Below are 15,659 nucleotides of genomic sequence, written 5' to 3'. Positions count from 1 at the left end.
AGTGTCTCTCTCTTTCCAAAGCTATTGCTCCAAACTGCACCCAAACAGATCTTCTTGTTTCCATTTGCTTTTCTTTCTACTGCTTGCTTTTGCTTTCTCTTCATCTAAAATGCCTTTCATTTATATCTCTTCATGTCTAAATCTTTTTGATAAAAACCTTAGAAGTGATTATCACTTTTGGTGCAGCAATATGTTTATATTACATACGTATATCCTATACTATATATACATATATATATACAACATATATAAGTATATAAACACAATATAGACTTACACACAGTATATAAATCACACAAAAGAATACTTAATGACATAGAAAGATTTTTTTCTCATTAAGTGGGAAGGCAAATTGAAAAATATTATGATTCTCTTTTTTTTCCTTAAAAGAGAGGTTTATTTTGCTTATTGGTATTTTATGTTTGGACAGTAGACCTGTTTTACTTTTGTAATAAGACATGAATTAATAAAACTTACCTCTAAAGCATAGGATACCTTATCCCATCCTTAAATGAAATTCTAGAACATCTGAAATCCAAACTCTTCCAAGTTGTTCTCAGAATTACTCATATATCCAGGTATTTTAAAGAAGATTTAACCAACCTGAGTGGCACCAATGTTGAGGATAATGCTGATGTTCAACACAGCATATTTCTGATCCCTTTCTATCCACCCACTGAGCTTTCCTTTGGAAATCATCAGACTACTCATCCACTCATGTTTGCAATGATACCCCTTATTTTCATGGGATGGGTCACACCAGTGATATTCACTAACAAAAGAGGAATTGAGATTTACTATTTCCTAAAGACCTGGGTGACATTTTTCGAAAATTCTCCTCAACAGAAAAAGGGCATCTAAGTCTGCTGTGTCATGGTTGTGAATAACATGTGCACAAAGAAATTTGACTATTGTTTCTAGTGAAGGTGTCATGTAAAGGGAATACCTTTCAGGCTACTCTTGTCGCCCTGGAGTCCTGAGATCTTGCTTTGTGGTTTGTTTGTGCATCCATATACGCTTCTCCTGAAACAAAGAGGATATATTTGGTAGTCACTAATAATTTTTTTAAAAAAGTGGATTAGGCAATTTTCCTTGAAACTTCTTTGCTAATTTAGCATGAAGTAGAATTATATAGTAGAAATGAAGGAATTTATTTGGAGGTATCAAAATAAGAAGGGGAATTGTTTGGTTACACAGAGGACTGTAAGAGGGCTGAGGAATGGATTGAAGAAAATTATCAAGCATGCATGTTGTTTTTAAGTGATACTTGAGACTGAGATGTGAAACAGCTGTGTTGTTGGGGTTTTTTTCTTGTGCCAACTTTCCTTATTTGATTGATTTTTCTCTCTGACAGCCCATTGTGCTGATAAATGTGTCCATGGTCGCTGCATTGCTCCAAACACCTGTCAGTGTGAGCCTGGCTGGGGTGGGACCAACTGCTCCAGTGGTAAGTTTCCACCTGCTGTTGTCTGTCTCTGGATGTTTTTGCTGTATGGGCCTCTTGTCTGCGTATTACATGAGCCACAGATTTCCCTCTTCATCCCAATGCAGAACATTGTGTAGATTCCCAATCCAACTCACGAATACTGTTGTTTTAAATCTCTACATGTATTATACACAGAACTGTTATGAATAGAGTATAAAGAAAGGTGCTTGGAAAGAAGATTTCAATCATCTGATTCTGGTACTTCTGTGAATATCAATGAATTTTCTAGGGTAGGGTCCAGAAGTTAGATTCCTTAACTCAGTAAGGCAGTTGTGGTAACACAGCTACTGTATTCCTGCGTCTGTTTTTACTTGTTCGTTTATCTAATATATTTTCTTGGTGATGAAAACTTACCACTTGTTGGTTCTAAAGCAGAAGTAAAATTGATATTTTCAATGCTTAACATATTTATCTTTGAATTCTGAGGTGCAAATAATAAGCACTTGCTCAGATTACTGGGGAGAATTATTGGTAATAAATGAAAATTCATGAACATTTAGGTATTAAATCAATTCATAATATAGTATATAATTTTTCTCCATTATGTTAGAATTATAATTGTAAAATGATGGTGTTTTGGACTATAAGCAGATTGCCCTTAAAATCCTGTATTCATTATTATGAGGATTAAATGATGGAATGTCATGTAATACAGTTGCTTTTCTAAATTTCACAGTTAAAACTTAGGTTTTCTGGCTAACTCCTTGCTGTGCGTGTAATTGTGCACTCTTCCTGTTCCTTTATACTTCGTTTTGCCTTGAAAAATGTGAGAAGGAATTGAAGTGCAACTAAATTGTAATGCATGAAACGTTTACGTTTAGAGAAAGGGAAAATAGTTTTAAAAATTAGCAGACTCTCGTGACAACACAACTTTGACCTCCTTGCTACCAAAGAATTTTCTGAAACTAGTCCAAAAGAACTTTAAGCTATGTAGATAAGCTGGTTTTAAGAATTTTTACTTGCTTCCATTTGGAATTGGGGAGATTACTCTTTATCTTGTTAGAACTACTTGTTTTAGACTTGTGATCTCTTGACTGCCTCTAAAACAGCATCTTCAGGGGAGGTCCTTATGCTGTCTGTGCATAGAACATTCCATGTGAAAGAGCCTTTTTATCATGTCCTAAACAGGGAGTGTGTGTGTGTGTGTATGTGTGTGTGTGCGCGCGCGCGCGCATGCGTGTGTCTTTCTGCCCCGACAGGCTTCCCATTCCAATGGGTAACTGTCTTGCAGGGTTTTGTTAGCCTTCTGTTAGAGATCAGGAGGGGAGAGGGCACTTCGTTCACATGCCGTTGAGGCAAAATGTTTGGGATGTGGGATCTGGCTCACGTCCATTTTTCCGGCCAACTGACCTCAAATGCATTGTTGCTTTCATTGACTTTTCCAACTTAAAGATCAGTTGTGCCTACACATTTGGAAGAAAAATAACATTATTATATAAACCATTGGGAAAGAGAAGAGTGGCTATATTTTTCATTTGAGAAATGAGATTTGTTACTAATTTCAGGGTGAGAATACTGTGGAATAATTTTAGTTGCAGTCATACTTTGTCCCCTAAGAACTGCAGCCTACCTCAAACTAAGAGATCAGACTAAAGAGTGTGTAAGCAAAACAAAAGGTCTACGTGGGTTTCAGACTCTCTAGAACTGATAGGCCTTCTAGAAAACAAACTGTTGCTTTATTTCGGAGTTGACTGCCTTTTGAATGAAGCCTCTAGAATTCTGACAACACATGTTCTTTCAATCCTGGATGATGATATTGAGGTGACTTTTAGTTTATTCTCCACAGCTTATGTTTTGGCTCTATCATAAACAGAAGCATAAATAAATGTGGACAGATATCTGAAGGCTTTAAAGATGTTCTTAGAAAACATTTCTGACACCTTTTTTAAGCACCTAAGAAAATGCTGTTCTGAGCCAGAGCACTGAATTTTGTTACCTGGGTTTTGTCTATAGCTGTTACCCTAATATCACTCATTAGGAGGTGTGTAATTTTTTTTTTTTTCTATTCTTTTTGCGGTATGCGGGCCTCTCACTGTTGTGGCCTCTCCCGTTGCGGAGCACAGGCTCCGGATGCGCAGGCCCAGCGGCCGTGGCTCACGGGCCCAGCCGCTCCGCGGCATATGGGATCCTCCCAGACCGGGGCACGAACCCGTATCCCCTGCATCGGCAGGCGGACTCTCAACCACTGCGCCACCAGGGAGGCCCGGAGGTGTGTAATTTAGTTACTCTTGGCCAGATAATTCTTGAAGCAAATGCACACTCTAGTAATCTACTAAGTAACAGAGTTAAAATGGCCTAATTCCCAAGGATTTTTATCTCTCTGCCCCCTCCTCTCTGGTTATTGTTATGCATATATTTGATAATATATGTTAGATCCAGAAAATGATTGCTTTTTTTAATGACACCGGTTCCTTGTATTAGTCAGGGTACAATCAAGAGACAGAAACTGCAATATTTTTTTTGAGTAAACCTTTCATTTTGGAACAATTTTAGAAGAGTTACAAAGAGAGTTGACAGTTTCCATACACTTGCATCCAGTTTTTCCCTTAACATATTAAGTTACCATTAGCTTGGCAAAACTAACTGCAAAAGAAATTGACATGAATACACTACCAGTTAGTTCCTTACTAGTATATTACTATTAAACAAACTCTAGACTTTATTTGGATTTTATTATTTTTTCCATTAATGTCCTCTTTCTGTTCCAGGATCTAGTCCTGAGCACTGCACTGCATTTTCACATCTCCCCAGTCCCCTCTGGTCTGTGACAATTGGTCAGTCTTTGTTTTTCATAACCTTGACAACCTTGACGAGAACTGGCCAGATATCCCGCAGAATGTCCCCCAGTCTGTTTTCCTCATGACTAGACTAGGGGTACAGGTTATGAAAATACCACAGACTTGAAATGCCTGTCTCATTATACTGTATCAGGGGTATGATGATATTCACATGACAGCACCGATGGTGTCATCACTCGGTTAACCTTCATCATTTGGTGATGTGTAGTGTTTGCCAGGTTTCTCCACATGAAGTTACTAGTTTTCCTTTTCCTTTTTCTCTGAGAATACGTCACTAAGTCTAGCCTACCCTCAAGGATGAAGGGTAAAGATTAAGCTCCATGGTTTTGAGGGGGAGAATATCTACATATGGACATATTCCATAAGGAAGATTTATTTATTCTCTCCCATTTAATCAATCATTTATTTATATCAGTGTGGACTTATATATATTTACATGGGAAGTCAATATTATATTGTTTATTTTGTTGCTTAAATTGTTCCAGCTTTGGCAACTGGGAGTTCTTTTAGGTGGCTTCTGTGTCCTTTTCATACGCCATTGTCCTTTTGTTCGGTCTTTTGAGCAGTTCCTTACTTTCTGCTATTGTAGGATACTCCAAGCTCACTTTGTGTTTTTCCTGCTTCAGTCCTAGAATGAGCCATTGGAGAATGGTATTTAGAAACCAAGATCTGGGTGCTGGTGTGCTCGTTGCCCCTGGAACACATAGTAACTTGAGCAGGGAAAGTTTATTAAAAAGAATCATTAGCTATAACATGAATTTGGTGTAGAGATTGGCTAGTAGAAAGTAGATAACACTCGAAAGAATACAGGAATGGCAGAAATAAGGAGCATTCACTACTCCTAGGGCTGAGATAGAATACCCAAAGAGGAAGCCCCAGTAACGGTGTGATGTAGACCTTGTTAGAGCACAGCCACAGCTCACTGAATGGTAGAGAGACTGCCATGGTACACCCCTAGTGAAACTTGCTGGAAATCTGCTTTCTGGAACTTGCTAGAAATCTGTTCTATAGGATGCTTGAGAAAGCTGTTCTGGAGAAGTGTCTTACCAGAAGCACTCTGCTACAAAAAAGCCCAAGGGGGAATGCCAGGGGAAGTTGATGGCTGATGGGTGCTGCTAGCCACAGTGCACTGTAGGAGCTGGATGCTGAAGAAGCTGTCTGTGCTGGAGAAGCCACTCCCACTGTGCTGACAGGGCAGGGGCTGGGTGCTGGAAGAGCCACGGTCACTTCCGGAGTCAGTTGAGCTGGCACTCTAGAACCATGATGGGCAACACCTTCCTCCTACAGTGTCTCTCCGGCACCCTTCAGAAAATGCTTAACAGTCAGCAAGCTGGCAAAGGAAGAGTACTTAAAGGGCCCACATCCATTTTTGTAGATAAAAATGAAGGATAAATTTAGCCCTGAGAGACAATAAAGTGATAACTGGTCCAGTCCACTCCTTTGTTTACTCAGCTCTTCTGTGCACCTTTCTACACACATTTGAATTCTTGCACATCAATGAAATGACTCTGCATTTCCATCTAATAAAATACAGCCTGACATCGTACAAGTTAAGATGTTCTCACTCTTTTCCCAAAATAAGGAGATGCAAGTCCCAACAGTCATGGTATCCATTGCTGGTTATATTAATGTTTCCTGAAATTCAGATGAAGTACCACAGAATATTTTGCTACCAAGATACTAAAGTTATCTTCCAACAACTTTTATTTTATATAAAATTAAATAAAAATGCAAAGAGCAGTAAAACAGAAAATAGCTTCTACAAATAAACACATAGATGTAGCAAGCAAAGAGAAATGTTAAAAACTACTACAGGCCTCTTTTCTGTAGTTAGTCACATGCTGTACTTTTATGTATGGCCTCCTTCTTCCCCATTTCATATTTCTCCCTCTCAGCCCAAACCTCAGCTACTTAAGGTTCTTCATCTGGAGGAGTGACTCAAACCTCCATTCCTGAAGGATCTGAATTCTCAGTTGTCCTGCCTTTTATTGGTTGTTGACACTTTCCATTAACCTTTACTACCGGACATGGAAGTACCAAGAGGTGCCCCACAGAATCCCTTGGGTTCCAGACATAGTTCAGCTTTCTCCCGTTATGCAGCAGCAGCCCAGTTTCCCTGTGATAATCAGGATCAATCATTCCAGCCAGAAAAGTAACTCGTTTTCATAGCTATCTCTCTGTATATTTTTTCCTTCCCAATATACATGGGAAATTAAGAGTCTGACAGTACCTTCACAAGCACAAATTTAAAAAGGCTTCCCTTGGAGGTTTAGTATGACTGTTTACCTTGTCAGTGGATGGACGGATTCCTATATATGGTATACAGTCAGTGTTCCTGGGTCTCAATGTATTTTCTGTATGAAAAACCAGGTGTGTCAGAGAACTGAACATGGTTTGTTTGCTTGAAGTGAAATCATGATTTATTTGACTGACTTGGGCATATTACCTCCTTTTAGGTTTGATTAAATGATTTTTTTTAAAAAAAACATGCATGTATTTTACTTCTATTGGCATCCTAAAGAATACCCTAGCCTATGTGACATTATCTTAGCTCCAGTTCTCTCTTTCCTCCTCTTTCCTGTTCTCTCTCTGTTCCTCCTCCATCAATATCTCTTATCTGTTCATCAGTCCTGGATTTCTCTTCCTCCCTCACTGGATGATAAACAACTCCTGGAGGGCAGGGTCTGTGTATTGTTAATGTCTTTAGCCTCCACTGTGCCTGGCATGTGATTGCAGAGCAGTAAATGTTTGTTTCATTTAATGAGATTGAATGTATGATTCTGAGAAGGTCATTCATGTGTTCATAGTTTGAACTTTCATTGAATACTGTGTGCAAGAAACTGTGCTGGACGCTGCAGATAAAGAAACCAGTGAGGAATAGTTGTTGGTCCCACAGAGCTTGCAGCCTGGAGAAAAGTAGACAGACTGGTAAATGTCTCGTCCTGAGAAAGAGAACAGCCTCAGGAGAAGAGGTGGATTGAGGAAGCTAGAAATGGTGGTGGGTAAAGTAGTGAGAGGTTTTCTGGCTGGACTAGAAAGAAGGACCTAATGTTGTGCTGGGGACAGAAAGCAGACTGCTGTGGGGTGAGGGGTGATGCAAAGATGCTAAAGCATTGACTCCTCTTCCAGAAACTTAACTGGGAACTCAACAAGGAAGGGCAAAGAGATAGGGAGTTAGTAAAAGACAAATGTAGGCTCAAGAGAAACTTTGGTGTTTGTTTGTTTTTTTTTTTTTTGTTTTTTTTTTTGCGGTACGCGGGCCTCTCACTGTTGTGACCTCTCCCGTTGCGGAGCACAGGCTCCAGACGCGCAGGTTCAGCAGCCATGGCTCACGGGCCCAGCCGCTCTGCGGTATGTGGGATCTTCCCGGACAGGGGCACGAACTCGCGTCCCCTGCATCGGCAGGCGGACTCTCAACCACTGCGCCACAAAGGAAGCCCTGTTTGTTTGCTTTTGATTGTGTTTTAAGGTGAAAGAGGCTGAGAGGATGGTGAAAGAAAAGACAGAGTGTGGAGATTGAATTGAGAGTTCATTTAATCGAGGGAACACAGCTCCTGAGAAGACGGATGGGATCCTGACACTGATGGAAGGATTAGTGTGAAGTACTTCCCATTCCCAACAAAACGAGGGAGGAAAGAGTGGCAGGCAGGATGTCAATAGGTTTCTGGGCTCAGGAGCTCACGGGCAGTGGGGAGGAGGATCTGAGTGAGTTCATATGTGATGACCTTTCTTCTCTTGGTAAACTGGGGAAGAGATAATCTGCTGATATCAAGGGAAGCAGAAGTTGGGCACATTGATAATGATGATGACAGCAATAGTTCTCCTCTACTGAGAGTTTAGTATGTGCCAAGCATCTTTGTAAGGGCTTTACAGCTTTACAGGAACTAACTCATTTAATGCTCAACAGATGAGATGGTTACAATTCTTGTTCCTATTTTACAGATGGGAAAATGGAGGCACAGAAAAATTAAGTGTGTTGCCTAAGTTTATACTTCTGGTAAATAGTGGAACCAGACTCGCATCTCATTCACAGCCAGTAATTTTAATAAGGATCTGGTGCCTCCTGGAGCTGGAAAGGAGATTTGGTGAAAGTGATAAGGGTCAGTGAATGAGAGCAGGAGGCAGGACTGATACCACCAGACAAAATAGCAGAACAAAAGTACCTGAGAGGTGTTGAGAGCACACTAACATGTCATTTAAAATGACACCAATTTGGTTGGATGCATTTGTAATTTGTAATTTCCTCATTTGTAACATTAAGAATGTTGGGCAAGATTGTATTTACGATCCCTTTCAAACCTATGATTCTATGTGTGATTTACTCTCATAAATGTGTCTGCAATCCCCGAGACCTTTCTTTGTTTTGGAAACCCTTTAAACCTTTTGTATGAGTAGCAATAATACATTTGTTTTCTCAACCCATATAATTCTATTTATGATTTTCTACAGGTCGATAGAGAAATTTATTTCTCCTCTGGCTATAGGGCGCATCCCAAAGCACATGGAGAGTCCTAAATCAGCCAGCAGCCAGCAAATAGTTTTCAAATGCTTGTTCCCTAGGCTTTTGACATTAGAACCAATTAGAAACAAAAAATGGAAATTAGTTTTGGTCTAGAAAATCCAAACTGGGGTCTATTTAGTCACCAATAGCATTTCTGGTTAAATGTACTTGGAAGTAGTGAAAACATGCCTAGGAGGCCAGACTAGCTCAAACATTTTCAGATACAACATTAAGAATACTGATAACCTTTTAGATGAAGCAAGCACGCTATGCTGCTCGGAATAAGTAATAAGAATTTGCCTGCAGGATATTCGAATGGGGGAATCCATTTGAAGGGTATTACAAGCCAGAAATTGTAGGGCACAGAAAGCTGACTTGTTCACCAGCAAAGTCTGCTGTAAAGGTCTGTTGACTGGATACAATAGAGGATCGATGTTGTCTGGAGAGAGAAGTCACCAGAGCCCAGTCCTCATGGCAAGTCGTTAACATACCCATCACCCTGTCAGAATTACTTTAGAAATCAGGTTGATGGAGCAGCAGAATAAGAGTGGATCATTTGGGTTCACTGGCATGAGGGCTGGACATTGATGACAGGTGGGAAGGACTGAGCTTGGGATGAATGGTTCATCAGAACTGCCCGCATCAGAACTGCCCGAAAGCAATTTCACTGATGGACTGCCGGAGTATCTTGATAGAGGTCATACACAGAAACTGCTGATTTTGCCTTTGTGAAGGAGTCTGAAACCTGGGCTTTTGTTGGTTACTCTCTGGAGGGGCAGACAATCTCTTCCACCTCCACCCACCCAACTCCCTGTTGGAACTGAATGACAGTAGACTTAGTGCCTCTCCATTCTGTGCTGTTTCTATGCCTCACTTTCCTTAGCTTAAAATAAGGTTCAAAGTATCTATGTCATATGCTTGTGAGAATTAAATGACACAATACCTGCTGAGTACTCAGCACTCAGCACTGTGCCTGGTGGCATGATAATGGCTCAGTAAGTGGTATTTACTTACAATTCCTTGTGTGACAACTGTGCCTTCCACCAGACTTCACATCAGACCGGTCTGTGGACTGGAGAATGGATGGAGGGGCTCTTTGAGGACATCTCATTTCGCCCAGCAGGCCACACCCTTCTTGAGCAGGAGCCTCTCTTTGTCCAGAGTTGCTTGCCAGGAGGCTCCCCAGACAGAGCCCTGGTGCAGTTTTTTGCATTATCTCCAACCTCTGACCATTACTGTCCTTACCAGATGAATTCACGTCTGGTTCATATTGCTCGGGGCATGGTGAGAACACTATAGATATTTCTGTTACTTGCGCTAGTTGGTTCACATGCTATAAAGACAAGGCTGGGCTGTTATTTTATTTAACTCTACTCCACACACATCATTTATTGATATATTTTCCTTTTTAAAAAAATTTTGTGTAATCTCCCTCTACATCTGTTTATCAGAAAATCTTGGTTCAACCTGAAAATATAAGATAATCTAACCTTTTCCTACTCTCTACTCCTGCCACTCAAATCCAAGCCACCGTCCTCTCTTAATTGGTGATCACAATAGTCTCCCTACTGTTGCATCTACTTTAGCCCCACTCCAGTCAGTTCTCTGTATTGAGACCAGAGTGATCTTGTAAAAATGAACTTCAGAGCATGCCTCTTCCCTTCCCCAAACTCCCCAGTATTTCCCATTATAGTTAGAATAAACGCCAGAGCCCTGACGTGACCCACCAAGCCCTATTTGATCTGTCCCTCCCTACCTTCCCAGCCCCTTCTCATCCCACTGCTCGCTCAGGGTACCACACTGCTTAGCCTCTGCCTACCTTTCTTGGAACACAGTAGCTTCATTTCTGCCTCTGCACTTGATATTTCCTCCACCTAGAATACTCTCCTCCCTGGAGCTTTATGTGGCTGGCTTCTAATTTAGGTCAACAAACTTTCAATCTAAGTGTCACCACCAGGAGAGGCTTTCCCTGACTAGATAAAGAATATTCTCCCATAACTATCTATTACGTCGTCTTTTTAACGTTTTTTTATGGCACTATTTGAAAATACTTCATTTGTTTTTTTGTTTGTTTGTTTTGTTTTGTTTTTTTTTGTCTGTATTCCCCTTCAGGATAGAAGGCCCAGAGAAATGTGAATTTTGTCTGTTTTATTCACTGCTGCCTAGCTAATTTATTCACCTAATGTCTAGCACAGTGCTGGGCACCCAGTGATTCTCAATAAATATTTGTGGAAGGAAGGAATGAAGGCATAAATGTTCCAGGAGCAGTAATGGATATAAACATGAGATACGAGAGATGAAAGACTCTGCCTCTTCTTTCAAATGCTTTCAGTTTAATAGAGGGATTGGATTGGAAGTCCATCTACAAATATATAGGCAAAGCATCTGGAGAAGTCAAGGAGGACGTGGTCAATGGTCTTCTAGAGAAAGGGCATGAACTGAAGTCCTTCCTTCCGTGGCCTTAAGGGAGCTCAGGCTCCAGTGGCTTCAGGATCCACCTTGGCTGTGTGCAATGCAGGCTCATCCATCCTTGGTGAATTCCCATAAACTAGCAGCTGCAGTGAGATTGTAGAAGCCAGGCAGGATGAACTAGGTGTCATTTCCATAAACTTTGAAGAAGTTGTGTACGTAGACAGCTCCTCACCCTCAAAAGAGGAAAGGTTTTACCTTACCTGTAAAATCAAGGGGACTAATACCTGATTTTAGTAAAGCCATGTATATTTCCTCTCATAAGGTTATGCTGTTAATTGGCTAAAATTAAGTGCTCTGGTTTAATATATAGTCCGGTATCTTTCATGACTATATCAAATTTCTTATTGTTTGTGATTGTGTCAAAGAATTTTTTTTAAATACTTGAAAGCTTCCTCAGGGCAGATAAGAAAAAAAACAGTTTTTTCCTTCTTTGGTCAAAATATCTTCTAATTCATTGACAACCAAGTTGACTTTAAAAAGTTTGAATATTTGTACATATATGTTAGAGCAAAATAATCATGTTTGACATATGTAAATTAATAAAGTGTAGAAAGTAATAAAACAATAACATTTATACTACTTATAAAGACTGTTTCAACAGGGTAAGTAGTAGAGGTTATAAGGGCCCTGCCTCTGGGCCATAAATGGTGTCTTAAAATTCTGTGAAAACCTAATGGTTTTACTACTCCCTAGTCTTGCACAAAATGAGTGGAAGTAACTTCCAAAGAAAGTTTAAAATTTAATGGCATTGATTTGAACTTGATATTAGTATATAGCCGTGAATTTTTGTTCATGTATTAAAGAAAAGCCCCTTTATCCTTACAAATAAAAATAGCCTCATGTTGTAAAATTAGTATTATACAAACCAGATTTATCCATGCTGTAAATTAGTTCTTAGAATAATTAGACTGCATCAAAGTTAAACAGTCTTTAAGACACCATAAGCAAAGTTAAAAGAGAAAGAAGAGAATGGAGAAAGATTTCTGCAATGTATAAAACAAATGATTAGTATATAGGATATGTAAAGAACTCCCACAAATCAATAAGGAAAAAACCCCCTCAACTTTAGATTAGGCAAAGGATACAAAAAGGTAATTCAAGGCAAGGAAACTGATTGGCTAATAAGCATATGAGAATATTTATCTTTGTAATAACTGAGGAAGTGTTTAATGAAGGAACACAACGTCATTTTTCACCATCTGATTGGCAAACGTCTAGAAGTCTGACAATATCAAGTGTTAATGAAGATGTGAAAGGAAGCTTGCACACACTGCTCTCAGGAGGGTAAATTGGCAGAGTAACTTTGGAGAGCAGTTTGGCTGTCTCTAGAATAAAATGTTGATTTGTGTATACCATAGGATTAGGTAATTTTATTTTTACTTCTTTATAATTTGTCTGTATACCTTGGAGAAACCTTTGCATACATGTATAGGTGATATAGTCTTTGCATCTTTGTTTTTTTTTTTTTTTTTTTTTTTTTTTTTTTGCGGTACGCGGGCCTCTCACTGTTGTGGCCTCTCCCGTTGCAGAGCGCAGGCTCCGGATGCGCAGGCTCAGCGGCCATGGCTCACGGGCCCAGCCGCTCCGTGGCATGTGGGATCTTCCCAGACCGGGGCACGAACCCGTGTCCCCTGCATCGGCAGACGGACTCTCAACCACTGCGCCACCAGGGAAGCCCCAGTCTTTGCATCTTTGTAGCAGTGAAAATTTGGAGACAAGTAAAAATGGCCTTGAATATGAGAAAAGATAGATTTATTGGAGGTTGTTAATACAGTGTAATGCTGTGTAGCCATTCATTCCTATAAATTTCTATGTAGTAATACACTACATTAAAAGATGTGTCAGGCCTCCCTGGTGGCGCAGTGGTTGGGAGTCCGCCTACTGATGCAGGGGACACGGGTTCATGCCCCGGTCCGGGAGGATCCCACATGCCACGGAGCGGCTGGGCCCGTGAGCCATGGCCGCTGAGCCTGCACGTCTGGAGCCTGTGCTCCGCAACGGGAGAAGCCACAACAGTGAGAGGCCCGCACCCCCACCCCCCCAAAAAAAAAGATGTGTCAACATAAGTGGATCTCAATATCGTAATATTGGGTGAAAACAAGATACACAGTGATATAAACATTTTAATAGAAAACGAATAAATTCATAAAATTTATGCAATATATTATTATTAATATATTAATAATATATTAATTCATGTGATATATAATTTTTGGACACACAAGCAGACTAGAATGATACACATTAAAATCATGACAGTGGGGACTTCCCTGGTGCCGCAGTGGTTAAGAATCCGCCTGCCAATGCAGGGGACACGGGTTTGAGACCTAGTCCAGGAAGATCCCACACACCGTGGAACAACTAAGCCCGTGTGCCACAACTACTGAGCCTGAGCTCTAGAGCCCGCAAGCCACAACTACTGAAGCTCACGTACCTAGAGCCAGTGCTCTGCAGCAAAGAGAAGCCACTGCAATGAGAAGCCCATACACTACAACAAAGGGTAGCCCCAGCTCACCGCACCTACAGAAAGCCCATGCGCAGCAACAAAGACCCAACACAGCCCAAAATAAATAAATAAATTTATTTATTAAAAAAAAATCATGACAGTGGTTTCCTCTGAGGAAGGAGTAGGGAAAGAACTGAAAACCAGGTACAAAGGAGATAAAAGGGACTTTAACTGTAATGTGTTATTTCTTACATTAAATGATGAAGCAAATGTGATGCAATGGTCACAACAGTTAATTCTAGGTTGTGAGAATGTGGGCCTTTGCTATAGTAGTACTTGTCTCTGTAGTTAAATTATTTTTTTTTACTCAAGAAAACTTAAATTTTTCAGACCATCCTGTTAGCATTGAGGGTTTGGGACTTGATTTTCCTTACTGTTGGGTTTTAAGCAAATCATTTAAGGCTTCCGCCTTTTGGCCTCTCAGGTCCAAGATGAAGATAATAAGTACTTGCACAGTAGTGGTCCTGAGTACGTATCCTTCAGTGCTCACCTCCAGCCCACCTCTTCTGGAAGCCTTCTCCCCTCTCTGCTCTCCTCTGCCCAGAGGCACAGTGGGTGTAAGTCCTCTGTGTTCGAGTGTCCTGTGCACTGCACGGCTTAGCACATTCTTTTCTGATAAGTCTCACTGTCGGCCAGTCTCTTCCAGTAGACAAAGAAATCTTAGCTATAGGACAGGTCTTAGGGAGGAGCAATAGTAAGTACTCAACAAACAGAACTTAGTAACCATAGAAGCTGCTTTGTACATTTTTAATGAAAGAATACATGAGCAAAAGAGCAAAAATATGGCAAGACTTTATAAAGCAAGATATCCCATAATGGCTCCCAAGGTCATTGTTTTTCTTTTGACTTCAGTGAATAAATGTAATACCCCCAAATCCCTTACTTAATCCCAGCCTACAGTTTATATCCTTGAGATTTCCCTCCACTGTGAATAGAGTCATCAATATGCTCTTGTTGAGAGACATCAACATTTATATTTAGAAACATTAAAGAATAAATATTTCACACCCTTTTTTCTGGTTCATAATTTGGGATAAGCATGCACTGATGTTATACAATGACAGTTCATGCTTTGAAAATTCATTTAATAAACATTTTTTAAAGAAGAATAAAGGTTCTCTCTCGGCCACTGAATAATATTAATATAAACAGCACTGGGTGGTTGGCCATAGTGACTGCTGGCACTCTGTCAGCTCTCCAGCCGGCTTTTTGACATGTGAAGGACATGAGGTTTTAGTGCTTTCAGAGGATCTGGAAAATACATTTTTATTGTTCTTCTTCATGGATGGAGAAGCCTTACAAACTTGTTTTATTTTTAAAGCACTTGATGTTTTGAATGAGGATCTTTTCTTCTACATTAACAAAGGGAATGACACACCATAGCCTTGTTAGCCTGAGGCAAAAGGAATGAAATCACAGGGAGATAAAAGACCCTGAGGGAACCAAGGCTTGGGAAGAAAGTGTGTATATTTCAGGAAGAATCATGTTTTTATATCCTTTGAGACAGCAGAAAATTATTTTGGTCTCTTTTGAAAGCCACACACTCTGTAGAGATATTTTCTTGAAAGTGACTTATTTGTGCTTTGTCTATATATGAGAATATGAAGGGCTGAATTTTCTTTCCTATTAAATTCTGTCATAATCACAGATTTTCCTACATTTAAAGTCAATGGAGAGCATCGCGGTGAAACTCCATGTAAAAATATATTTTTAAGTCCGTATAGCTGACTGATGTAACCTAATAGATGCTTGACATTTAGATGTTAAGGGCACCTACAGTCTTAGTTACTTCAAACAGCAACCCTGGTGAGGGTAGTTATGTATTATAAACTGATGGCACTTTCCCTATGATAAACATGAGTTCCAAGATTCAACACATTATCCCGTTGTAAGTAT

At 40.1% G+C, this 15,659-nt stretch overlaps 1 protein-coding gene across 1 annotated transcript in view; it reads left to right on the top strand.

Annotated features, from left to right (window-relative positions):
- The window catches only part of MEGF10 (multiple EGF like domains 10), a 122,212-nt gene that overhangs the window by 36,050 nt on the left and 70,503 nt on the right, over positions 1 to 15,659 (top strand). Inside the window, exon 4 of the mRNA XM_082620437.1 lies at positions 1,355 to 1,447. Coding sequence (XP_082476563.1) covers positions 1,355 to 1,447 — 93 coding nt within the window. The remainder of the gene's footprint in view (positions 1 to 1,354; positions 1,448 to 15,659) is intronic.

The sequence above is a fragment of the Mesoplodon mirus genome (assembly GCF_964341445.2).
Source record: "Mesoplodon mirus genome assembly, chromosome: 5".
Lineage (NCBI taxonomy): Eukaryota > Metazoa > Chordata > Mammalia > Artiodactyla > Ziphiidae > Mesoplodon > Mesoplodon mirus.
This window is presented reverse-complemented; position numbering and strand designations above follow the sequence as displayed.